This window comes from Zonotrichia albicollis, chromosome 3 (assembly GCF_047830755.1).
Source record: "Zonotrichia albicollis isolate bZonAlb1 chromosome 3, bZonAlb1.hap1, whole genome shotgun sequence".
In the NCBI taxonomy this organism is placed as follows: domain Eukaryota; kingdom Metazoa; phylum Chordata; class Aves; order Passeriformes; family Passerellidae; genus Zonotrichia; species Zonotrichia albicollis.
In genome coordinates, this window is record NC_133821.1 from 1317366 (window position 1) to 1344495 (window position 27130).

A 27130-nucleotide genomic window follows, 5' to 3' on the forward strand; every position below is an offset into this window, starting at 1 on the left:
TCATGGAATGCTTTGGGTGGGAATGGACCTTGGAGCTGATCCTGATTCCTTCTACCATCCCAGGTGGCTCCAAGCTCCAATGACATGAAGGGATTGTTCCCAAAATCCAACCTGAACCTCCCCATGGCCATGTCTTCTCATCCTGTCCCTGTTCCCAGGGAACAGATCCCAATCCCTTCTGGCTCCTCCAGGGGAGTTGTGGAGAGGGAAAAGGTCCCCCCTGAGCCTCCTTTTCTCCAGGCTGAGCCCCTTCCCAGCTCCCTCAGCCTCTCCTGGGGCTCCATTCCCTTCCCAGCTCCCTCAGCCCCTCCTGGGGCTCCATTCCCTTCCCAGCTCCCTCAGCCCCTCCTGGGGCTCCATTCCCTTCCCAGCTCCGTTCCCTTCCCTGGACACGCTCCAGCCCCTCCAGATCCCTGCAGGATTTCCACCTCCATCCCTCGTTTTCCACATTCCAAGAACGGATCCATCCCTGCAGAGCTCTGTCTCCAAGGTGCCCAGCAGGATATGGAACAGGAAAATCTTTCCTTTGTTTGCTCCTGAATTCCCAACCCAGAAGAAATAATGCATCCCATGGAAACCAGTCCTTCTTCTCCAAGATGAGGAAAAAGCTGCTGTATCCACCTGGATTTCAGGGTTTGGAAAACAACATTATTCCCTGTCTGCCAGAGCAGCAGCAGCACTTTTGTTTTTGAAAGCATTCCTTGGGTTTATTCCATGGAATATCCTGAGATGGAAGGCTCCCATGAGGATCACCCAGGCCAATTCCAGCTTTTCCTCAGGATTGGAGCCTTCAGGGCTCTGGATTCCTGCAGCTCTCTCTGGTTTTTTAACCTGTTTGGAATCCAGAACATTCCCTGCTCCTCTTGGATCCAGATGGATCCAGGGGCTGTTGGCTCCCAGGTGCTCAGTGCTTGGAGAGGGCTGAGGAAGGAACAGGAAATTCCTCCTGGGATATTTCCCCTGCAGAGCTGCCCCAGATCTGGGTTTCAACATTGGGATCTGGAACTGCTGGAACGAGTCCAGAAGAGGCCCTGGAGCTGCTCCAAGGACTGGGAAGAGCTGGGAATGTCCACCTGGAGAAGGGAAGGATCCAGGGAGAGCTCAGAGTCCCTTCCATGGCCTCCAGGGGCTCCAGGAGAGCTGGAGAGGGATTGGGGACAAGGATGGAGGGACAGGACCCAGGGGAATGGCTTCCAATGGGAAAGGGGAGCTTGGGATGGTGGGATCTTGGGAAGGAATTCCTGGCTGGGCTGGAATTGCCAGAGAATCTCTGGATCCCTGGCAGTGTCCAAGGCCAGATTGGAACAGGCTTGGAGCAACCTGGGATAGCAGAAGGTGTCAAGGCTGGAATGAGACAATCCTTAAGGTTCTTTCCCACCCAAAGCATTCCATGAATCCCTAAGAAAACCAGAGCCATTCCAAGCCCTGCAGCACAGGAGAGGGACAGATGGGACCTTGGGAAGGAATTCCCGGCTGTGGAGGTGGGGACGGGCTGGACTGGAATTCCCAGAGAATCTCTGGATCCCTGGCAGTGTCCAAGGACAGGTTGGAGCACCCTGGGATAGCTGAAGGTGTCAGGGTTGGAACGGGACAATCCTTAAGGTCCCTTCCCACCCAAAGCATTCCATGAATCCCTGAGAAAACCAGAGCCATTCCAAGCCCTGCAGGACAGGGCAGGGACAGATGAGATCTTGGGAAGGAATTTCCTGGCTGGGCTGGAATTGCCAGAGAATCTCTGGATCCCTGGCAGTGTCCAAGGACAGGTTGGAACAGGCTTGGAGCAACCTGGGATAGCAGAAGGTGTCAAAGTTGGAATGAGACAATCCTAAAGGTCCTTTCCCACCCAAAGCATTCCATGAATCCCTGACAAAACCACAGAACTCAGAGCCATTCCAAGCCCTGCAGCAGAGGGAAGGGACAGATGGGACCTTGGGAAGGAATTCCTGGCTGGGCTGGAATTCCCAGAGAATCCCTGCATCCCTGGGAGTGTCCAAGGACAGGTTGGACAGGGCTTGGAGCACCCTGGGATAGCAGAAGGTGTCAAGGCTGGAATGAGACAATCCTTAAGGTCCTTTCCCACTCAAAGCATTCCATGAATCCCTGAGAAAACCAGAGCCATTCCAAGCCCTGCAGCACAGGAGAGGGACAGGTGGGACCTTGGGAAGGAATTCCCGGCTGTGGAGGTGGGGAGGGGCTGGACTGGAATTCCCAGAGAATCTCTGGATCCCTGGCAGTGTCCCAGGACAGGTTGGAGCACCCTGGGATTGCAGAAGGTGTCAGGGTTGGAACGGGACAATCCTTAAGGTCCTTTCCCACCCAAAGCATTCCATGAATCCCTGAGAAAACCAGAGCCATTCCAAGCCCTGCAGCACAGGGCAGGGACAGATGGGATCTTGGGAAGGAATTCCTGGCTGGGCTGGAATTGCCAGAGAATCTCTGGATCCCTGGCAGTATCCAAGGACAGGTTGGACAGGGCTTGGAGCACCCTGGGACAGCAGAAGGTGTCAAAGCTGGAATGAGACAATCCTTAAGGTCCCTTCCCACCCAAAGCATTCCATGAATCCATGACAGAACCAGAGCCATTCCAAGCCCTGCAGCACAGGAGAGGGACAGATGGGATCTTGGGAAGGAATTCCTGGCTGGGCTGGAATTCCCAGAGAATCCCTGCATCCCTGGGAATGTCCCAGGCCAGGTTGGACAGGGCTTGGAGCAACCTGGGATAGCAGAAGGTGTCAAAGCTGGAATGAGACAATCCTAAAGGTCCTTTCCCACCCAAAGCATTCCATGAATCCCTGACAAAACCAGAACCATTCCAAGCCTGCAGCACAGGAGAGGGACAGATGGGATCTTGGGAAGGAATTCCCGGCTGTGGAGGTGGGGAGGGGCTGGACTGGAATTCCCAGAGAATCTCTGGATCCCTGGCAGTGTCCAAGGACAGGTTGGAGCACCCTAGGATAGCAGAAGGTGTCAGGGTTGGAACGGGACAATCCTTAAGGTCCCTTTTCTCCCAAAGCATTCCATGAATCCCTGACAAAACCAGAGCCATTCCAAGCCCTGCAGCAGAGGGAAGGGACAGGTGGGATCTTGGGAAGGAATTCCTGCCTGGGCTGGAATTGCCAGAGAATCCCTGCATCCCTGGCAGTGTCCAAGGACAGGTTGGAACAGGCTTGGAGCACCCTGGGACAGTGGAAGGTGTCAAAGCTGGAATGAGACAATCCTTAAGGTCCTTTCCCACCCAAACCATTCCATGAATCCCTGACAGAACCAGAGCCATTCCAAGCCCTGCAGCAGAGGGAGGGACAGAAGGGACCTTGGGAAGGAATTCCCGGCTGTGGAGGTGGCACAGGTTCCCCAGAGAAGCTCCTGTCCTTCCTGGGATCCTTCCCAAGCCGCTTCCCCCCGGCAGGATCGGAGCAAGACGGGATTAAAAATTCAGGACCTGTCTGAGCCGCCGTTCAATTCCGAGTGTTCCATAATTCATCAGGGCCCTGCTCCCTCCCTTCCCCGCCGTTTGTGCTGATGGAAAAAAGGGAAATTTTCTGGGTCATCCGTAATTTTATCAGCCCTGAGCAGCAGCTCCGGTTTCCAACCCCAGCCAGGCTGGTTCAGCACCTGGAGCTCGCTCAAATCCCGGGATCAGGGAGTCCGGGATGCTCCAAACTCCGGGACACACCAAGATTTGCCCTCATGGTGCATCCCAACTTCCAGGGATGCCTCCTCTATGCCTGAGGCGATTCCAGGGACACTGTGGGGAAGGTGAATCCCATGAATCCGGTCAGGCTTTGCCAGCACTGAAGTTTTCCAAGGGCCAGAATTCCAGGTGTCTGTGCCAGGAGCATCCTCCAACCCAGGAAATCCCATTTTTCTGCCTCTGCTCCCTCAGCTATTGGATACTGTTTGATCCATGGGCGAGGTCTGTTCCTGAAGCCAGGGAGAGGCTCTTTTTTGGGAATGGCATCTCTATCCATGGATCCATGAATCCATCCATCAGTCTATCTATCCATCCATCCATCCATTTATGGATCCACAGACCCATCTACACATTCATGGATCCATCCATCCATGAATCCATCCATGGATCCATCCCTCCATCCATCCATCATCCATCCATGGATCCCTCCCTCCCTCCATCCATCCATCCATGAAACCACAGATTCATCTATGCATTCACGGATCCATCCATCCATGGATCCACCCATGGATCCATCCATGGATCCATCCCTCCATCCATCATCCAACCATGGATCCCTCCCTCCCTCCATCCATCCATTCATCCACAGATCCATCTATGCATCCATGGATCCATCCATCCCTCCGTCCATTCATTCACGGATCCATGGACCCATCTATCCCTCCATGGATCCATTCCTCCATCCATCCATCCATGGATCCATCTATGCATCCATGGATTCATCCATCCCTCATCCCATCCATCCATCCCCGGGAACTGATTCGAGCCAAACCCTGCGACCTCCATCCCAGTTTGTTCCCCACTTCCAGAAACCCCTGGAAAGGTGGGATAAGGAATGCAGAGGAATTCCACACCTTTTGTCCCCTTTTCCAGGGAATTATCCTGCTGCACCCTCATGGAATTGCCCAAGGCCAGGTTGGATCCCAGCACCCTGGGATGGTGGAAGATGCCCGTTCCAATTTGAAACCTGCAGCTTTTCCATGGATTTCCAAATCCCTGCTTGGGCAATCCTGATTAATTCCAGCCCCTTCCTCTTGCAGCTCCCGCCTGGAGCTTTCTCTGGAGCCTTTTTTCCTCTCTCCAGCTAAATTGCAGCTTCATCTGGAATCGTCTCAGGCCGTGGAATTAGAGCTTCCAAAATCACTTCCCTCCTAATTATCCCCTTCCCACCACTTTGCAGGAGCCCGTAATTACTCCAGGTTCATTTTTCCCTGGAATACCTGGAGAAATGTGGGACACTCCAGCTGCTCCCCCTCAGCAGCCTCCAGGTACTAAAAGTTGCTCCAGCCAAGATTTTCCCCCTTTTTCTTTGGGAAACTCTTGCAGAAATCCCCAATAAACAGAAATTATTTTTTCTTTGGAAGGTGAGTGAAATTTGTTCCCCTTTTTCCTTCAGGAAACTCTTGCAAAAATTCCCAATAAATAGGAATTATTTTTTCTTTGGAAGGCGAGTGAAATTTGTTCCCCTTTTACCTTTGGGAAACTCTTGCAAAAATTCCCAATAAACAGAAATTATTTTTTCTTTGGAAGACAGGTGACGTTTCTTCCCCCTTTTTCTTTGGGAAACTCTTGCAGAAATTCCCAATAAACAGGAATTATTTTTGCTTTGGAAGGCAAGTGAAGTTTGTTCCCCCTTTTTACTTCAGGAAACTTTTGCAGAAATTCCCAATAAACAGAAATTATGTTTTCTTTGGAAGGCAAGTGAAATTTGTTCCCCTTTCTCCTTCAGGAAACTCTTGTAGAAATTCCCAATAAACAGGAATTATTTTTTCTTTGGAAGGCAAGTGAAGCTTGTTTCCCCTTTTTCCTTCAGGAAACTCTTGCAAAAATTCCCAATAAACAGAAATTATTTTTTCTTTGGAAGACAAGTGACATTTCTTCCCCCTTTTTCTTTGGGAAACTCTTGCAGAAATTCCCAATAAACAGGAATTATTTTTGCTTTGGAAGGCAAGTGAAATTTGTTCCCCTTTTTCCTTCAGGAAACTCTTGCAAAAATTCCCAATAAACAGGAATTATTTTTTCTTTGGAAGACAAGTGACCTTTCTTCCCCCTTTTTCTTTGGGAAACTCTTGCAGAAATCCCCAATAAACAGGAATTATTTTTTTCTTTGGAAGGCGAGTGGATAATGAGTGAAGTCAGCCCTGGGTATGGAAATATCCTGACAGGAAATTTAATTCGGGATGAGATTTTCAGTTTGGCTGTGCTCAGGCTCGTGCTCCGTGTTTCGATCAGTGTTGCTCCAAGTTTGGATCCAGAAATGAAAAATTCCACAAAATCCAACACGGTTGGAGCTGAAGGGGTCACACCCAAGGGGCTGCAGGCAGGGATTGAGCACCGAGAATTCCACCCTGGAATCTCGGAATGCTTTGGGTGGGAAGGAGCTGAAAGCTGATCCCACTCCAACCCCGACCTGCTGCAATCCCAGATTGCTCCAAGCCCCATCCAACGTTTTTTTGGCACTTCCAGGGATGGGACAGCTTCCCTGGGAATTCCATCCCCGCCCCTCACAGCCAGGAATTCCATCCCAAAATCCCACATAACTGCTCCGTGTGGGGAGGGCAGTCAGACAACAGGGAACCCTCCAGCTCCAGAGTTAATTTTTTCCATTCTCCTGCTCCAGCAGGAGATAATTTTCCCTGGATGATTTTCTGGACAATTTTCCATGGATGACTTTCTGGGTAATTTTCCATGGATGACTTTCTGGGTAATTTTCCTTGGACAATTTTTATGGATAATTTTCCACAGATGATTTTTCCAGATAATTTTCCACATATTATTTTTCCGGATAATTTTGTGTGGATTATTTTTTCCAGATAATTTTCCACTGATTCTTTTTCCAGATAATTTTCCACAGATGATTTTCCAGATAATTTTCCATTGATGATTTTTCTGGATGATTTTCCACATATTATTTTTCCAGATAATTCTCAGATGATTTTTCTGCATAATTTTCCATGTATCATTTTTTTCAGATAATTTCCCACTTATTATTTTTCTGGATAATTTTCTGTGGATTATTTTTCTGGAAAATTTTCCAGGTGTTATTTTTCCAGATAAATTTTCGCAGATGATTTTCCAGGTTTATTTTCCACGGATTATTTTTACGGATTATTTCCCACTGACTATTTTTCTGGATAATTTTCTGCAGATGATTTTTCTGGAAATTTTTCCACATATTATTATCTGGATAATTTTCCACAGATTATTTCTGTGGATAATTTTATGCAGATGATTTTCTGGCAAATTTTCCACATATTATTTTCTGGATAATTTTCCACAGATTATTTTTCTGGATAATTTTCTGCAGATAATTTTTCTAGAAAATTTTCCACATATTATTTTCTGGATAATTCTCCACAGATTATTTTTGTGGATAATTTTCTGTAGATGATTTTCTGGAAATTTTTCCACTGATTATTTTTTCCAGTTAATTTTCCGCGGATGATTTTCTAGATAATTTTCCACAGATTATTTTCCCAGATAATTTTCCACAGATGAAACAAGGATCCCTCTGGAGACACAAAGGACTCGAGCTGTGGGGCCAAGCTCTGTTTCCATCTGGACACTCCAGGGATGGATTTAACCCTTTGGAATCCAGATCTTTGTGTCCCTGTCAGGTGATGGAGCCGTTCCCGCCTTTTCTCTGTGGGATGGGATTTCCAATGGAAAATTTTCTCTGCTCCGGATTTGGAATGTGGCTTTCGGCCTTTGGTTCCAAAAGAAAACAGGGACAAGGAGGGGACAGAACCCCCCGGAGAAAAAGCTCCTGGGTTTTGTGCGCATTCCTTAAGGATTGGGATCTCTGCCCGGTGTTATCCCTGTTTTCTGCACAAGGAAAACCTGCTCAGAAAGGCTCAAAAGTCCCAAAATTCCAAAAGTTTGGGAATAGGACGACAGGGATGATGCTCCATAGCCCCTGGATCACATCTTGGATTCATCCCTGGTTATGCCTCTGCTTTTTTCCCCTCTCCTGGGTGTGATTCCCATTCCCACATCCCTCAGAGTGTGGAAAAGCCCCGTGGTGGCTTTTCCTGCTCAAATCCCCCCAAAAATTGGGATCTCAAATTTCCTCCATCCAGCCTCTCCCAGGGCATGGAATTGTGGAAAAACATCCCAGGGAATTTCTCCCATCCCAGAGTGGTTCTGAAGGTCTCCCAGGAGACCACGGAAAACACCTGAATTCCAGCAGGATCCCGGTATTCCCACCAAGCCATCCCTCCTCACACCAGGATTTTGCAGGATGGGGTTTTGATGGATTATTCCGTGCCATGGGAATCTCACGGGTTTTATTCAGGATGTGGAGGCCCCACAATTTTTCATCCTGCTCTCATGTGAAGCTTTCCCAGTGGGAATTTCCACCTGGGAATGACCCACGGGCAGGATGTGGCTCCTGGATGCTTTGGATGTGTCCTGGAAAGATTCCCAGCTTGGAAATTCCCAATCCAGGAGATGGGGGCAGGATTTTTGGGATGCTGTTGCCCAGCTGGGGGGGGTTAGGAGCTTCCCCTCATCCCTTTTCCTTGGATACTCAGCACCCTGGGAATGCTCCAGGGGACCCTCCGGAGCCGGGATGAACCCACCAGGATCCAGAGGCACCTGGATGAGCCCAAACCGGGATCACATTCCCGGGAATTGTCTGCTGGTGACAGCCACAGGCACAGGGAACAAAGGGAGCCGCCGGGGACGTGACTCCCTGCTCATTCCGGAGGGTCTGGATCAGGCCCTGGATCAGGTATCCCGCCTTTTTCCAGGCCTTTGATCAATGGCCTTCATCAGCTGCTCGTGAATTATTCATGGAGCGCCCGGATCAGCTTTCCCAAGTCTTTCCCTCCTCCTCTCCTCCTCTCCTCCTCCTCCAGCGGATTTGGAGCTCCAGCTCTGCCTCTGTTTTATGGGAATTCCTATTCCAGACATTCCTTTCCTGGAGGGGTGTTCCCAATCCTCTCCTTCCTCCTCATTTCTGGGCAAGAAGGGTGGGCTGGAATTACAGACCACGGGAATTCTTTTCCTGCATTGTTACTGGCATTCCCAGAGGGGATGTTCCCAAAATTCTCCCTCCTCTCCTCCAACTAATTCAGAGGATGGGCTGGAGCTCCAGCCCTGCCCTGCGTTAATGGAATTTCTTTTCCCACTTATTCCTTGTATTCCCAGATGGAGGTTCCCAAAATTCTCACTCCTCTCCCCCAATTGATTTGGAGGATGGGCCGGAGTTCCAGCACTGCCCTGTCTTAATGGAATTTCTCTTCCCACTTATTCCTTGCATTCCTGAAGGGATGTTCCCAAAAATATCATGACCTTATCCGACTTAATCCTGGATAAGGAAAACGGGCTGAGATTCCACATTTCCTCAGTTTAGTGGGATTTCCTATTCCAAATATGCCCAGCATTCCTGAAGGGATGTTCCAAACTCTCTCCCTCCTCTCCACTCTCCTTCTCCTCCAATTCATCCCTGGAAAAGGAGGATTTGCTGGAGTTCCAGCACTGCCTCTTTTAATGGGATTTCCTATTCCATACATTCCCAGCATTTCTGGGGAGATGTTCCCTGCACCAGCTGCTCTCTACTTCTCCCAGCCAGGAATCCCTTCCCAAGATCCCACCATCCCAAGCTCCCCTTTCCCACTGGAAGCCATTCCCTGCCTCCTGCCCCTCCAGCCCTTGCCCAAATCCCAGCTCTCCTGGAGCCCCTTTGGGATTGGGAAGTGGCTCCAAGGATTCCCTGGATCCTCCCCTGATCCAGCTGCACATTCCCAGCTCTCCCAGCCTGGCATTGGACCCATCCCAACTCCTCTCTGGGAAGGAATTTCAGGATCCAGGGCCTTCATGTGGAATCTCAGGACTCCAGGAAGGGTCTCCCTTCCCTTTTCCATCCCCAAATTCCATAAAAATCCCTCAGGAGGGATCCTCAGTGTCTTTGATCCAAGAATGGTTTGGGATGGGATCCATGGTTCAATTCCACTCCTGAGTCACTTCCTGCTATCCCAGGGTGATCCAAATTCCCCCTGGGACACTCTCAGGGATCCAGGGATTCTCTGGGAATTCCAGCCCAGCCAGGAATCCCTTCCCAAGATCCCACCATCCCAAGCTCCCCTTTCCCACTGGAAGCCATTCCCTGCCTCCTGCCCCTCCAGCCCTTGCCCAAATCCCAGCTCTCCTGGAGCCCCTTTGGGATCGGGAAGCGGCTCCAAGGATTCCCTGGATCCTTCCCTGATCCCGGTGTCCACATGGATCCGTGTGGGAAGGGCCCTTAAATCCCATCCCATTCCAAGCCCAACCCTTCCCACTATCCGAGGTGGCTCCAAGCCTCATCCAACCTTTCCCTGGACACTTCCATGGATGGGGCAGCCCCAGCTTCCCTGGACACAATCAATCCAACACCCACAGGAACTGGAAAACCCAGGAAAACAACATTCCAGCATCAACTTCTGCCAGGACCATCCACCAAAAAACTCCAATTTCCTTCAAAACACGGAAAATTCATGGAAACCAATCAGCACAACTTGGGAAAAACTTGGTGTTGAGCACCGCAGAATTCCTGGGGTGGATTCCTCACCCCCCGACACCAGAAATTCCCAGGAAATTGGGAATTCCCTCCCGCCTCCAAACGGAAGCAGAGCTGCCTCTTCCCGCTGGATGAGATCCATGTGGGCCGTGGGAAGCAGGGACTGACCTGTTGGTGAAGACTTTGCTGTAGTTGAACACTTGGATCTCCAGGATCTCATTCCCGTCGATGTTGGTCGCCACCGGCCAGCGGAAAGTCTGGGAAAAGGAGGAGAGGGATGAGCAAAAATCGGTTGGAAAAAGGAGAAGAGGGATGATCCAGGAGGATTTTGGGGAAAAGGAGGAGAGGGATGCGCCAGGATTGGTTGGGAAAAGGAGAGGGAAGAGCCAGGATCATTTTGGGAAAAGGAGGAGAGGGATGAGCCAGCGTCAATTGGGAAAAGGGGAGGAAAGAGCCAGGACAGTTTTGGGAAAAGGAGGAGATGGATGAGCCAGGATTGGTTGTGAAAAGAAGAGGGAAGAGCCAGGAGGGTTTTTGGAAAAGAGGAGAGGGATGAGCCAGGAGGATTTTGGGGAAAAGGAGGAGAGGGATGAGCCAGGATTGGTTGGGAAAAGGGAAGAGTTGGAAGGGAAAAGGAGGAGAGGGATGAGCCAAAAGGATTTTGGGAAAAGGAGGATATGGATGAGCAAAGGTTCAATGGGAAAAGGAGGACAAGGCAGATCCGGGAGCATTTTGGGAAAAGGAGGAGAGGGATGGGCAGGATCAGGTGAGAAAAGGAGGAGAGGGATGAGCCAGAGCCAGTTGGGAAAAGGGGAGGGAAGAGCCAGGATCATTTTGGGAAAAGGAGGAGAGGGATGGGCAGGATTGCTTGGGAAAAGAGGAGGAAAGAGCCAGGACTGGTTGGGAAAAGGAGGAGATGGATGAGCCAGGATTGGTTGTGAAAAGAAGAGGGAAGAGGCAGGATCATTTTGGAAAAAGGAGAAGGATGAGCCAGGATCAGTTGGGGAAAGGATGGGAGGGATGAGCCAGGAGGATTTTTGGAAAAGGAAGAGATGGATGAGCAAAGATCACTTGGGAAAAGGGGAGGAAAGAGTCAGGAGGATTTTGGGAAAAGAAGGAGATGGATGAGCCAGGCAGGATTAGCTGGGAAAAGGAGAGGGAAGAGACAGGGTTGTTTGGGAAAAGGAGAAAGAAGAACCAGGACCATTCAGGAAAAGGACAAGGATGATCCAGGAGTTTCTGGGGAAAGGAAGAGAAGGATGAGCCAAGAGGATTTTGTGAAAAGGAAGCAATGGATGAGTAAAGATTTGCTGGGAAAAGGAGGAGAGGGATGAGCAAGGATCAGGTGGAAGAAGGAGAGGGATGAGCCAGGATCATTTTGGGAAAAGGAGGAGAGGGATGAACCAAGAGTGCTCCAGGGAATGGCGGTGGAGGGGATGGAGAAAATCTTCTTTTCCCAGGAAAAACGCAGCAGGGCTGTTTTACAGGGATGCCGTTAAGGATGTGCCCAATGCCAAATATTCCATGGATTCACACATGAAAAATATAAACAAGGGATGAAGATGGGAATACAGAGTCAGGCTGGGAGAGCTGGGAATGTGCAGCTGGATCAGGGAAGGATCCAGGGAATCCTTGGAGCCGCTTCCCCATCCCAAAGGGGCTCCAGGAGAGCTGGGATTTGGGCAAGGGCTGGAGGGGCAGGAGGCAGGGAATGGCTTCCAATGGGAAAGGGGAGCTTGGGATGGTGGGATCTTGGGAAGGGATTCCTGGCTGGGCTGGGATTCCCAGAGAATCCCTGGATCCCTGGGAGTCTCCAAGGAAAGGCTGGATCACCCTGAGATAGCGAGAGGTGTCACAGTTGGAACTGGATTATCCTTAAATTGTAAATTCCCTCCCTTCCCAAACCATTCCATGATTCCATAAAACATGATCCCTTTCCTTTTTTTTTTAAATTTTGCTTCCCAAGGCAAATCCCTCTGTCAGCCCAACCCTCTGGATTCATGGATTTCCAAACCCCCACAACTCCCAAATCCCCCCTTCCCAAGCTACTCCTGGTGCACTCCAGGTCGGGAATGTGCCAGAAGCAGCGGATTTGGGATCCAGGATCCCTCCCAGGAGCAGCAGAGCGGGATTGAAAACCACGGGAAGAGAATTTGCTCATCCAGCAGATTCCCAGGAAGGAATTGGCGCCTCCTCAGCACTTCCCGAGCTATTTATTCCCGGTTTTAATTGGTCTGCAGAGTCAAGGAAGCAAAGGGAAAATTACTGGGATATAAAGGGAAATGGGAAATGGCACCAATGGATCCTGCAGCAGGATTTATCCCAAGCTCTCAGTGTGGGGATGGAATTTCTCCTTGGTTTTTTCCCAAATGTTTTGATGCTCCAGGGATTGGATCCAGTGGTCAAATCACCCGGAAATCCCAAGGTTATGGAATCAAGGAGTTGGAAAAATCCTTGGAGATCACCGAATCCAAGAATTCCCAGCGCTGCCAGGGGACGACCTTGGTCTGTCTCCACACATCCATGCGGATTGAAATCCCTCTGGGAATTCCACCACTGGACAGCCCTTTCCAGGAAGGAATTCTTCAGGAATGCCCCTCTGGCCTGAGGAGTTGTCCTCTTCCCACTTTTCAGGGCTCTGTACCAGGAGAGCTCCTTTTCCCAGGGAGAGGAATTTCCCACAAAAAATGGGAATTTTCCCAGCCAGGTTCCCTTGTCCCTGTCCAACCTCCATCCAAAAGGTGCTGGATGCGCTTTGGGATCCACCAAATCCCAGGAAATCCACTCCAAACCCAAGGAAAGGCAGAGGAAGTGGCAGGAATTGTGGGGGGTGACATCCAGGGATTCACTAAATTCTGGGATTGCGTTTGCCAAAGGAAAAGGGGGAAAATAACCCTGGAAAAGTCGTGGCTGGAGCCACAGCTTGATCCCAAGGGTTTTCCAAAAAAAAAAAAAACAATGGGAAACTGGGAATGGTCCTGGCACAGAATTCCCAGAAAAGTCGTGGCTGCCCATGGATTTCTGGAAGTGTCCAAAGCCAGGCTGGACAGGGCTTGGAATACCCTGGGATCAGGAAAGGTGTCCCTGTCCTTGGAATGGTATGAGTTTTAAGATCTCTTCCCACCCAAAATTCCATTATTTGTGTTTTTTGGAATGATCAGGAAAGGTGTCCCTGTCCCTGGAATGGGATGAGTTTTAAGGTCTCTTCCACCCAAAATTCCATGGTTTGTGTTTCCTGGAATGATCAGGAAAAGTGTCCCTGTCCCTGGAATGGGATGGGTTTTAAGGTCTCTTCCCACCCAAAATTCCATGGTTTGTGTTTCCCGGAATTTGCAGGAGCAGCTCCTGCCTCAGGGCCTGTTCAAAATTATCCCAGGAAATTTCATCTCCCAGGAATTTGGGCTCCTTCATTCCCAGAGATTCCCTTCCCTCCCAGGCTGTGGGGGATCTGCAGGAAAAGCCTTTCCAAGATTAAATCCTTTGGGATTTCAGCACGGAACACAAACATTCCTGATTAATTGGGGAGCTGTGCGCAGCCTCTGGAATATTCCAGGATCCGGGGCAGCACAGGGTTTGCAGAATTCTTTCAGGAATGAAAGAGAAAATAATTGGAAAAGAAACGGAGCGGAACCAAACAAATGGAAACCGCTGGGGTTTGAAATCCAAATCCTGCCTGGGGGTGGATCCTGATTTATGGAAAAGAGGGGGCAGGAAAAGAGGGAATTAACATGGAAAAGAGGGGGCAGGAAAAGAGGGAATTAACATGGAAAAGAGGGGGCAGGAAAAGAGGGAATTAACATGGAAAAGAGGGGGCAGGAAAAGAGGGAATTAACATGGAAAAGAGGGGGCAGGAAAAAAGGGAATTACCACTGAAAAGATGGGGCAGGAAAAAAGGGAATTCACAAGGAAAAGAGGAAAAAAGGGAATTAACATGGAAAAGAGGGGGCAGGAAAAAAGGGAATTAACACGGAAAAGAGGGGGCAGGAAAAAAGGGAATTAACACGGAAAAGAGGAAAAGAGGGAATTAACATGGAAAAGAGGGGGCAGGGAAAAAGGGAATTCACACAGAAAAGAGGAAAAAGGGAATTAACATGGAAAAGAGGGGGCAGGAAAAGAGGGAATTACCACTGAAAAGATGGGGCAGGAAAAAAGGGAATTAACACGGAAAAGAGGAAAAAAGGGAATTAACATGGAAAAGAGGGGGCAGGAAAAGAGGGAATTAACATGGAAAAGAGGGGGCAGGATAAAAGGGAATTACCCCGGATTTCCTCAGCTCTGAGATCACAGAATCCAAGGATTATTCACGTTGGGAAAACCCTCTGGGATCGTTGAATCCAAGACATGGGAATAGAACAATTCCTGGAGTGCCACATCCAGGAATTCCTTGGAAACCTCCAGGGATGGGGACTCCAAACCTCCCTGGGAGCCTCTTCCAAGGCCTGGCTGCCCTTTCCATGAGGAATTATTCCCAAAATCCGGCCTCAAATTCCCTGACACAGCCTGAGGCCGTTTCCCCTTGTCCTGTCCCTATTCCCGGGAAGCAAAGCCTGACTCCCGTCCGGCTCCAGGATTTGGGATCTGTCCTGGATAATCCGAGTGGTTTGAACTCCAAATATTCCCAGGAATTCCCTGGGCCCACAGGAGGAGGGTGGAGATTCCCTGGATATTCCCTCAGCAGGAAGGATTTGATCCCTCCAGGGCATTGCAGAACCTGTGGCTGCTCCAGGAGGGATTTGCTTCCCTGAAATTTCTGGAATTCCAGGCTGGACACAGCTCCTGATCCAAACATGATCCCAACCATTCCCAAATATGGTTTTCCAATGGCATGTGGTGAATCAGGGGGGAAAAATCCCACAGGGCTGGTGGGAGATGGAGTTGGATGGGGCTTGGAGGGGGAAAAATTCCCAAAAATTTGGGATATTCCAGCCCTGGAAGTGTTCACGGGATGGTTTGGGTGGGAAGGGAAATGAAATCCCATCCCATTCCATGAGCAGGGAAATTTCCCTATCCCTGTTTGCTCCAAGGCTTTTCCTTGGACACTTCCAGGGATCCAGGGGCAGCCACAGCTCCTCTGGGAATTCTGTGCATGAAGGAAAAAGAAGGAATTTCAGGAGGAGGAAAAAATCCCAACTTTTTCCTCCTGAGACAAAGGAAAATGGAGCCAAAATCCCAGCAGGATTTTCCCAGCTTGGACGAACATTTTTTCCTGAAATTCAGGGCAGAAAACACGGAAATTTTTATGTTTTTTAATTTATCCCTTTCCTTGGAAAATTCCATAGGGATTTTCCAACTGGCGTCCAACCAGGAATCCCGTTTGGCTCTACCAGGAGAATTCTTGGAGAAGACAATGAAGATGCCAAGAAAAATTTGGGAACAGGGATTTCACCGGGACTGGGAATCCTGGGTATCCACCTAGACAGGGAATCCTGGGAAAACAAGTGGGATTTTTGGGATAAAAACAATGGAAAAAATTCTCCTACCTCATCAAACTTGGCCTCGTCCTCGCAGTTTTCCAGCACTCGAGTGTAGAAGGAAAGTCCTGGAAAATAAAAAGAAGGAAAAGAGGTGGATAAAGAGCTGGCAGACCTGGTGACACCCTGGAATTTTGGGATCTGGATGGAAAAATCCCACTGGAATTCCACATCCTGGGAGAGACCCCTTGATCTTGTGGCACCTCCCTGCTCCAACCCTTCCCAATCCAGGAGCATCCAGACTTTTCCTGAAGGTGGAATTGTTATCCATCGGTTCTCCAGGGGGTATCCATGAGTGATATCCCTCATTTCCCAGCCCCATTCCCAAGAGGAAACCTCTCCTGGCAGCTCCTTGTCATCCATTAACTCCCGGCTCCCTAATTAGCCCTGGACACAAACGCAATTAAGCCGGGATGAAGTGGGAATTCCCGTGGGAAAGCAACTCTGGAGCAGAGCTCAGATCCTGCTGGAGCGTCCCAAAAAAATGGGCCGGGTGATGGAAATTCCCTGTTTTCCTGCCTTTTCCACAAAGCCAGGCTGAAAAGATGGAATTCCCAGAAAATCCTGGAGTCATCCCTGGTTTTTCCCATGTTTTCATGGATCTGGGAGCCCTTTGGATGTCCCAGGATTCGATCCCATTCCCAAATCCCTGATGGAAAACCGGGACAATCCTAAAGGCAAAGCTGAAAGCTCTGGATCCTCACAGGATCCCTTGGGAATGTGGGAGCCAAATGCAAGCTGTGGATGGAGAGGAATCCCTGATATTCCAGGATTTTGGGAGCGGATTTTGGCCATGGAATCCATTCATCCAAACCCAGGCTGAAAAACTGGAATTCCTAGAAATTCCTCAAGTCATCCCTGGTTTGTTTTCATGTACAGAACAAGGAGGGGGAGAAATGGAATTGCAACAGATACAGGAAACCTTTGGAGCTGCCAGGATTTGATCCCATTCCCAAATCCCTGATGGAAAACCGGGACAATCCTAAAGGCAAAGCTGAAAGCTCTGGATCCTCACAGAGTTCCTTGGGAATGTAGGAGTAAAATCCAAAGCTGTGGATGGAGAGGAATCCCTGATATTCCAGGATTTTGGGAGTGGATTTTGGCCACGGAATCCACCCGTCCAAATCCAGGCTGAAAATTCAGAATTCCCAGAAAATCCTGGAGTCATCCCTGGTTTTTCCCATGTTTTCATGGATCTGGGAGCCCTTTGGATGTCCCAGGATTTGATCCCATTCCCAAATCCCTGATGGAAAAGCGGGACAATCCTAAAGGCAAAGCTGAAAGCTCTGGATCCTCCCCTGGGAATGTAGGACTCAAATCCAAAGCTGTGGATGGAGAGGAATCCCTGATATTCCAGGGTTTTGGGAATGGATTTTGGCCACAGAATCCACCCGTCCAAAGCCAGGCTGAAAATTCGGAATTCCCAGAAAATCCTGGAGTCATCCCTGTTTATTTCCATGTATTTTTCCAAATGGATCTGGGAGCCTTTTGGAGCCATCCGGATTCAGTCCCATTCCCAAATCCCTGATGGAAATCTGGGGGAATCCTAAAGGCAAAGCTGAGCCTCCACTCAGGATCCCTTGGGAATCCCGTGGGATTCCCTTGGGAATATGGGAGCCAAATCCAAAGCTGAGGGTGGAGAGGAATTCCTGATATTCCAGGATTTTGGGAACAGAATTTGGCCACGGAATTCATCTTTTCCCTTCACTTCCAGAGTGGGATCCACCCCCCGCCCTCCCTGGCTGCTCGTGTGGATCCGGTATTCCATCTGTGCCTCAGTTTCCCCAGTTTGGAAAACGCTGCGGCTCCCGGGATTCCCAGGAGAGGAGGAGCAGCGCCACTTCCCACTCCAGCCTCGGGAATGGTTTATCCCAGATTTCTCTCCTTCCTCTCCCACCCGGGAGCTCTGGCGGATCCCTCGGGATGCGCTGCCGGATGGGGCTGGGATGGGGAAGGGAATCCCATCCAGGAAAACCTCAGGAATGAGGAATATCCAGCCGGGAGCTGGGATCCTCAGCTCCTCATTCCATGCTCAAGCATTCAAAGCTTTTCCAGAGGCGCTGGAAAAGTTTTTCCCGATGTATTTTGGGACTGAGCTCCAACCAGAAACATTCCAGGCCTGGGATTCCAGGTCAGTGTGCCTGGAATCCATCCTATCCCACCCCAGGGCAGGACAGGGCCTGGATTAAGGAAGGAACCATGGAAAATTATTTTGGAATTATTTTGCTTGGAAAACTCCTCTCGGACCGAGTCCAGCATTCCCTGATCTGTGTCCCCAAGTGCCACATCCACAGGGATTTTGATCCCTCTGGGAATGGGGATCCCACGGCCCTGAGCTGCTCCTTCCAGTCAGGAATTATTCCCAAGGAATGATTCCCATGAGTGCTGCCCCTTTCCAGGCAGGAATTTTTCCCAAGGAATGATTCCCATGGACACTGCCCCTTTCCAGTCAGGAATTATTCCCAAGGAATGATTCCCATGGGTGCTGCCCTTCCAGTCAGGAATTATTCCCAAGGAATGATTCCCATGGGTGCTGCCACTTCCAGACAGGAATTTTTCCCAAGGAATGATTCCCATGGGTGCTGCCCCTTTCCAGGCAGGAATTTTTCCCAAGGAATGATTCCCATGGGTGCTGCCCCTTTCCAGTCAGGAATTTTTCCCAAGGAATGATTCCCATGGGTGCTGCCCCTTTCCAGTCAGGAATTATTCCCAAGGAATGATTCCCATGGACACTGCCGCTTCCAGGCAGGAATTTTTCCCAAGAAATGATTCCCATGGACACTGCCACTTCCAGGCAGGAATTATTCCAAGGAATGATTCCCATGGACACTGCCACTTCCAGGCAGGAATTATTCCCAAGGAATGATTCCCATGGACACTGCCACTTCCAGGCAGGAATTTTTCCCAAGGAATGATTCCCATGGACACTGCCCCTTTCCAGGCAGGAATTTCTCCTAAGGAATGTTTCCCATGGACACTGCCACTTCCAGGCAGGAATTATTCCCAAGGAATGATTCCCATGGGTGCTGCCCCTTTCCAGGCAGGAATTATTCCCAAAGAATGATTCCCATGGGTGCTGCCCCTTTCCAGTCAGGAATTATTCCCAAGGAATGATTCCCATGGACACTGCCACTTCCAGGCAGGAATTTTTCCCAAGGAATGATTCCCATGGACACTGCCCCTTTCCAGGCAGGAATTATTCCCAAGGAATGATTCCCATGGACACTGCCACTTCCAGGCAGGAATTATTCCCAAGGAATGATTCCCATGGCTGCTGCCTTTCCAGGCAGGAATTATTCCCAAGGAATGATTCCCATGGGTGCTGCCCCTTCCAGGCAGGAATTATTCCCAAGGAATGATTCCCATGGATGCTGCCGCTTCCAGGCAGGAATTTTTCCTAAGGAATGATTCCCATGGACACTGCCGCTTCCAGGCAGGAATTTTTCCCAAGGAATGATTCCCATGGGTGCTGCCCCTTTCCAGGCGGGAATTATTCCCAAGGAATGATTCCCATGGGTGCTGCCCCTTTCCAGGCGGGAATTATTCCCAAGGAATGATTCCCATGGGTGCTGCCCTTCCAGGCAGGAATTTTTTCCAAGGAATGATTCCCATGGACACTGCCACTTCCAGGCAGGAATTATTCCCAAGGAATGATTCCCATGGGTGCTGCCCCTTTCCAGGCAGGAATTTTTCCCAAGGAATGATTCCCATGGGTGCTGCTCCTTCCAGGCAGGAATTTTTCCCAAGGAATGATTCCCATGGCTGCTGCCTTTCCAGGCAGGAATTTCTCCCAAGGAATGATTCCCATGAGTGCTGCCCTTCCAGGCAGGAATTATTCCCAAGGAATGATTCCCATGGGCGCTGCTCCTTCCAGTCAGGAATTATTCCCAAGGAATGATTCCCATGGGTGCTGCTCCTTCCAGGCAGGAATTTTTCCCAAGGAATGATTCCCATGGCTGCTGCCTTTCCAGGCAGGAATTATTTCCAAGGAATGATTCCCATGGACACTGCCACTTCCAGGCAGGAATTTTTCCCAAGGAATGATTCCCATGGACACTGCCACTTCCAGTCAGGAATTATTCCCAAGGAATGATTCCCATGGACACTGCCACTTCCAGGCAGGAATTTTTCCCAAGGAATGATTCCCATGGACACTGCCGCTTCCAGGCAGGAATTATTCCAAGGAATGATTCCCATGGGTGCTGCCCCTTCCAGGCAGGAATTTTTCCCAAGGAATGATTTCCATGGACACTGCCCCTTTCCAGGCAGGAATTATTCCCAAGGAATGATTCCCATGGATGCTGCTCCTTCCAGGCAGGAATTTTTCCCAAGGAATGATTCCCATGGGTGCTGCTCCTTTCCAGTCAGGAATTTTTCCCAAGGAATGATTCCCATGGACACTGCCACTTCCAGTCAGGAATTATTCCCAAGGAATGATTCCCATGGGCGCTGCCCCTTTCCAGTCAGGAATTATTCCCAAGGAATGATTCCCATGGGTGCTGCCCCTTTCCAGGCAGGAATTATTCCCAAGGAATGATTCCCATGGGCGCTGCCACTTCCAGGCAGGAATTATTCCCAAGGAATGATTCCCATGGGTGCTGCCCCTTTCCAGTCAGGAATTATTCCCAAGGAATGATTCCCATGGGCGCTGCCACTTCCAGTCAGGAATTTTTCCCAAGGAATGATTCCCATGGGGTTCAGAGCAGCCTGGGTTTAATCCAAGGGCCAAAATTCCATCAGGGATTTAAGGAATAGCTTGGAGAGGACCAGGACACTTCCCAGGTAGCATTCCCAAATTTTCCTGGAGTGAGGGAGCAGCAGAGCATTCCCAGGGAAGCCAAATGAAGGGAGGAGATCTCAGAGCAGGTGGATTGGGATGAGCTTTAGGATCCCTTTCATCCCAAATCATTCCATGATTCCAAGATCATGGAAAATTCCCATTTTTCTGTTCTGGAATCCATGGCATGCCAGAAAGATCCTGAAGGATTGTCCCACTAATTTATCCTTACGGATTTTTCCCATCCCCTCATCCCGAGCCGGCTCCTGCATCCCATGGAATATTCCAGACCGAATTCCGGCCCCAGAGCTCTCCCACATCCCAAAACATTCCAGCTGTGTGTCCACCAGGAGGTTCCCGGTGATCACCCCTGGAATTCCCAATCTGCACGGAGCTGCTCCCTCGGTTTCCCATTGGATACAAGGAATTTGGGAAAGACACCCAGAGCCTTTGGAGGGGAATTTTTATCCCTATGGATCTGAGGTTTGGTGCAGTTTTGGAGCTGGGAATGAGCCCAAAATCCCGCTCAGGAATTTGGGAAAGATGTGAGAAACTTTGGAGCTGGAGGTTTTCCGTGCGGATCCGAGGTTTGCTGAGCTTTGGATGAGCCCAAATCCCTCTCCAGGCACATCCAAGGGATGGATCCATCCGGATCCACTTCCCAGATCCAACCACATCTGGAATTTTTTCCCAAGCTGCTTCCAGCCCCTTTTAGCAGCTGGATTTTCCTGGCCAGGGCCTGGATGACCCTGGGAAAAGGAATTCCCACCTGGAAGCATCAGGCATTGGCTGCATCCCGGCGTGACTCTAAATCCCCTTTTCCATGGGAATTTGTGGATGGAAAAGGGCAGGAAAAACCCTCAGGACCCTGATCCAACCATCCTGGAAATTCCTTCCTTGGAATTCCAGAATCCCAGAATGGTTTGGGTGGAAAGGGACTTTCAATCCCAAGATCCCATTCCAATCCCAATATCCCAGGGTGCTCCGACCTTTCCTGGGACACTGCCAGGGATCCAGGGATTCTCTGGGAATTCCAGCCCAGCCAGGAATTCCTTCCCAAGATCCCACAATCCCAAGCTCCCCTTTCCCAGTGGGAAGCCATTCCCTGTTTTCCAGTCCGGACCCAAAGCAGGGACAGATCCCAAAATCCCCAAAGTCCCACTGGGAATTTGGGCTGGATTCAGGAGCAGGAATGTCCAGAACCGGAAATTTGGGATCTCCCAGGGCTCCATAGTGGATTTTCTGGGAATTCCACTTTTTTCCAGGCATGTTCTTGGAGCTGGAAGCACAACAGGGAGCTGACAGTTAATTATCCCTGATTAATGATGCCGAGCTCATTAAGGGCAGGGAAAGCTGATCCAGGCTGGCAATGGAATTCCTGGAATTCACCTGCTGAGCTGGGATCCCTGTTCCTGCCTTTTTCTCACTTATGGAATTCCTGAAATTCCCCAGCTGAGCTGAGATTGCTTTTCCCACCTTTTTCTCACTGATGGAATTCCTGGAATTCCTCAGCTGAGCTGGGATCCCTGTTCCTGCCTTTTCCCCACTTTTGGAATTCCTGAAATTCCCCGGCTGAGCTGGAATCGTTGTTTCCACCTTTTTATCACTGATGGAATTCCTGGAATTCCTGGATTTTCCCTGCTGAGCTGGAATCGCCATTCCCATCCCCATCCCACTCTCCCTCCATGGATTCCCGGCCTCTGGAAAAACTGGGATCCCATCCTGAGCTTTTCCCAAGCCTTGGGAAAACTCCGGCAGCTCCGGAACTTCCACAGCCCCAGGGGAATTTTTCCTCCTTCCCAAGGAAATCTTTGGATCTGCTGCGGATCCCGGTGGGAATTTCACCTTGGGAATCCATCCCCCTTTTCCCTGGATAAACCTGAGGGGAAGGGATCCCAAAAGGAGCAGGTTTGGGGTCGTGCGTGGGGAAACTGAGGCAGGGATGGATGCTGCGATTCCCCAATTCCTGTCCCTCAAATTCCATCCCCAAATCCGGACCCCAATTCCCGATTGCCAAATCCTGTCCCTCAGATTCCACACCCAAATCTTGCTCCCCAAATCCTGCTACCCCAAAATCCTGTCCCCAAATCCCATCCCAAACTCCTGTTCCCAAATCCCACTCCTCAAATTCCGATCCTCTAAATCCTTTCCCTCAAATCCTTCTCCCCAATTCCTGCACCCCAAATCCCACCTCCCCAAAATCCTCTCCCCCAAATCCTGCTCCAAAATCCTCATCCCAAAATCCTCTCCCCCAAATCCCGCACTTCCAAACCCTGCCCTCAAAATCCCGTCCCAAATTTCTGATGATCCCCAACTCCTGCCCCTCAAATCCCTCTCCCCAAATCCCACCCTCCCAAATTCTTTCCCTCAAATCCTTCTCCCCAGTTCCTGCACCCCAAATTCCATCTCCCTCAGTTACCATCCCCCAAGTCCTGTCCCCCAAATTCTCCTCCCAAAATCCTGTCCTCCAAACCCTGGACCTCCAAATCCTATCCCCAGTTCCTGCCCCTCAATTCCCACTTCCCAAATCCCGCTCCACCAATGCTATCCCTCAAACCCTGCGCCCCAAATCCTGTCCCCAAATCCTGCTCCCCCAAAATCCTGTCCCCAAATTCCACTCCCCCAAATCCTGACCCTCCAAATCCTTTCCCTCAAATCCTTCTCCCCAAATCCCACCTCCCCAAAATCCTCTCCCCCAAATTCTCCTCCCAAAATCCTGTCCCCCAAAACCTGCACCTATCCCAAATACCTGCCCCTCAATTCCTGCTGCTCAATTCCCACTTCCCAAATCCTGCTCCACCAATCCTGTCCCTCAGCACCCCAAATCCTGATACCCCAAATTCCACTCCCCCAAATCTTGAACCTCCAAATCCTTTCCCTCAAATCCTTCTCCCCCAATTCCTGCGCACCAAATCCTGCTCCCCAAATCCTGTCCCCCAAATCCTGTCCCAAATTCCTGCTCCCCAAAATCCTATACCTCCAAACCCTGCCCTCAAAATCCTGATCCTAAATCCCTCAACTCCCACTTCCCAAATCCTGCCCCACCAATCCTGTCCCTCAAATCCTGCACTCCAAATCCTGGCCCCAAATCCTGCTCCCCCAAAATCCTGTCCCCAAATTCCACTCCCCCAAATCCTGATCCTCCAAATCCTTTCCCTCAAATCCTTCTCCCCAACCCCTGCACCCCAAATCCCATCTCCTCAAAATCCTCTCCCCCAAAATCCTCTCCCCCAAAACCTGCACCTATCCCAAATACCTGTCCCTCAATTCCTGCCGCTCAATTCCCACTTCCCAAATCCTGCTCCGCCAATCCTGTCCCTCAGCACCCCAAATCCTGATACCCCAAATTCCACTCCCCCAAATCTTGAACCTCCAAATCCTTTCCCTCAAATCCTTCTCCCCCAATTCCTGCACACCAAATCCCGCTCCCCAAACCCTTCTTCCCCAATTCCTGTCCCCCAAATCCTGTCCCAAATTCCCGCTCCCCAAAATCCTATACCTCCAAACCCTGCCCTCAAAATCCTGATCCTAAATCCCTCTACCCCAATTCCTGTCCCTCAATTCCCACTTCCCAAATCCTGCCCCACCAATCCTGTCCCTCAAATCCTGCACCCCAAATCCTGGCCCCAAATCCTGCTCCCCCAAAATCCTGTCCCCAAATTCCACTCCTCAAATCCCGATCCTCTAAATCCTTTTCCTCAAATCCTTCTCCCCAATTCCTGCACCCTAAATCCCACCTCCTCAAAATCCTATCCCCCAAATTCTGCACCTCCAAATCCTGCCCCTCAATTCCCATTTCCCAAATCCTGCTCCACCAATCCTGTCCCTCAAACCCTGCACCCCAAATCCTGCTGACACCCCAAAATCCAGTCCCCAAATTCCACTCCCCCAAATCCTGAAATCCTGTCCCCAAATTCCACTCCCCCAAATCCTGATCCTCCAAATCATTTCCTTCAAATCCTTCTCCCCAATTCCTGCACCCCAAATCCCACCTCCCCAAAATCCTCTCCCCCAAATTCTCCTCCCAAAATCCTCTCCCCCAAAACCTGCACCTATCCCAAATACCTGTCCCTCAATTCCTGATGCTCAATTCCCACTTCCCAAATCCTGCTCCGCCAATCCTGTCCCTCAGCACCCCAAATCCTGATACCCCAAATTCCACTCCCCCAAATCTTGAACCTCCAAATCCTTTCCCTCAAATCCTTCTCCCCCAAATCCCACTCCCCAAATCCTTCTCCCCCAATTCCTGCACACCAAATCCCGTCTCAAATTCCTGCTCCCCAAAATCCTATACCTCCAAACCCTGCCCTCAAAATCCCGATCCTAAATCCCTCTACCCCAATTCCTGTCCCTCAACTCCCACTTCCCAAATCCTGCCCCACCAATCCTGTCCCCAAAATCCTGTCCCCCAATTCCTGCGTCCCAATCCCTGCCCTCCCAATTCCTGCCTCCCAGTCCCTGTCCCCCAGATCCCGATCCCCCAATATTTCTCCTCCAAAAACCTTATCTTCAAATCCTGCCTCCCAATCCCTCTCCCTCAATTCACAAATCCTGATCCCTGAACCCCCAAATCCTGATCCCAATTCCAGCTCCCCGATTCTCGACCCCCCCAATCCCTCTCCCCCAAATTCCTCTCCCCAAATCCCTGCCTCCCAGTCCCTTTCCCCGAAATCCCAATCCCAAAATTCCCGCTCCCCAAATCCCTCTCCCCAGTTCCCGATCCCTCAATCCCTCTCCCACAAATCCTGATCCCAATTCCCGCTCCCCAATTCCTGATCCCCCAATCCCTCTCCCCAAATCCCTTTCTCGTAAATCGCGATCCCCCAATTCTCTCTCCCCAAATCCCAATCCCTCAATCCCTCTCCCCCAAATCCTGACCCCAATTCCCGACCCCCAATTCCTCTCTCCCAATTCCTGCCTCCCAGTCCCTTTCCCCAAAATCCCGATCCCCCAATTCCCGCTCCCCAAATTCCTCTCCCCAGTTCCTGATCCCTCAATCCCTCTCCCCCAAATCCTGATCCCAATTCCCAATCCCCCAAATCCTGATCCCCCAATTCCTGCTTCTCAGTCTCTTTCCCCTAAATCCCGATCTCCCAATTCCCGCTCCCCAAATTCCTCTCCCCAGTTCCTGATCCCTCAATCCCTCTCCCCCAAATCCTGATCCCAATTCCCAATCCCCCAAATCCTGATCCCCCAATTCCTGCTTCTCAGTCTCTTTCCCCTAAATCCCGATCTCCCAATTCCCGCTCCCCAAATTCCTCTCCCCAGTTCCTGATCCCTCAATCCCTCTCCCCCAAATCCTGACCCCAATTCCCGACCCCCAATTCCCAATGCCCCAAATCCTGATCCCCCAATTCCTGCTTCTCAGTCCCTTTCCCCTAAATCCCGATCCCCCAATTGCCGTTCCCCAAATTCCTCTCCCCCAAAATTTGATCCCAATTCCCGCTCTCCAATTTCCAATCCCGCAAATCTCGATCCCCCAATTCCCACTCCCCAGATTCCTCTCCCCAGTTCCTGATCCCTCAATCCTTCTCCCCCCAATCCCTCTCCCCAATTCCCAATCACCCAAATCCCCCTCCCCAAATCCCTCATCCCCAGTTCCCGCTCCCGGTACCCCGGAACGCCGCCTTGGCGATGCGGTCGCCTTTGCCGCGGAGGCCGGAGACGGAGCGGAGCTGCAGCACCAGAGCCATGGCGGGACCGTGCGGGGCTGGGGACGGAGCCGCGGCCACCGGGGCGGGCTCGGGGCCGGGCCCGTGCGGATCCAGGCGCTCGGAGCAGAGCCCGGGGCGCTTCGGGGCGCTCGGTGCGGTGCCGGTGCCCGATGCGATCCCGGTGCGGTGCCGGTGCCTGATGCGGTCCCGGTGCTGGGGGCGGAGCTCGGTCTGGTCCCGGGATGGTCCCGGTGCAGAGCCCGAGGTGGCCCCGGTACCAAATGCAGTCCCGGGGCGGGCTCGGTGCGGAACTCGGTCTGGTCCCGGGGTGGTCCCGGTGCCCGATGCGGTCCTGGAGCGGTCTCGGAGCGGAGCCCGAGGTGGTCCCGGTGCGGTCCCGGTGCCTGATGCGGTCCTGGAGCGGTCCCGGTGCAGAGCCCGGTGCGGACCGAGGTGCTCGGTGTGGTCCGGTGCAGCGTCCGGGACCTGATGCGGTCCCGGTGCGGAGCCCGAGGTGCTCCCGGGGCTTGATGCGGTCCCGGTTCTTTGATGCGGTCCCGGTGCTGGGTGCGGAGCCCGGTGCGGAGCCCACTGAGGTGCTCGGAGCCTGACGCGGTGCCGGAGCGGTCCCGGTCCCGGTGAGGTCCCTGGGCCGGTTCTGGCGGCGGTCCCGGTCCTGTTCCCGGTGCCGCGCTCCGGAGCTCGGCTCGGTGCGGTCTCGGAGCTTCCCCCCGCTCCCGGCGCTGAATTATTCAGCAGCAGGGCCGCCCCTCCTCCCTCCCCTCCCCTCCCTCCTTCCTTCCTCCCCTTTCTCCTCCTTCCCCTCCCTCCTCCTCCCCTTCCTTCCCTCCCCTCTTCTCTTTTTCCTTTTCCTTTTCCTTTTCCTTTTTCCTTTCCTTTCCTTTCCTTTCCTTTCCTTTCCTTTCCTTTCCTTTCCTTTCCTTTCCTTTCCTTTCCTTTCCTTTCCTTTCCTTTCCTTTCCTTTCCTTTCCTTTCCTTTCCTTTCCTTTCCTTTCCTTTCCTTTCCTTTCCTTTCCT

At 51.1% G+C, this 27130-nt stretch overlaps 1 protein-coding gene across 6 annotated transcripts in view; it reads right to left on the reverse strand.

Annotated features, from left to right (window-relative positions):
* The window catches only part of OTOF (otoferlin), a 123768-nt gene extending 96915 nt beyond the window's left edge, over nt 1-26853 (reverse strand). For all 6 annotated transcript variants that reach the window (XR_012579313.1, XM_074536346.1, XM_074536349.1 and 3 more), the window contains exons 1-3: nt 26053-26853; nt 15671-15729; nt 10359-10447 (exon numbers count right to left, since the gene is read on the reverse strand). Coding sequence is in view for 5 of the 6 variants with exons in the window: in XM_074536346.1 (XP_074392447.1) it covers nt 10359-10447; nt 15671-15729; nt 26053-26131 (227 nt within the window). In the remaining variant the exon portion in view is untranslated. The remainder of the gene's footprint in view (nt 1-10358; nt 10448-15670; nt 15730-26052) is intronic.
* Nucleotides 26854-27130: the final 277 nt, after the last annotated feature.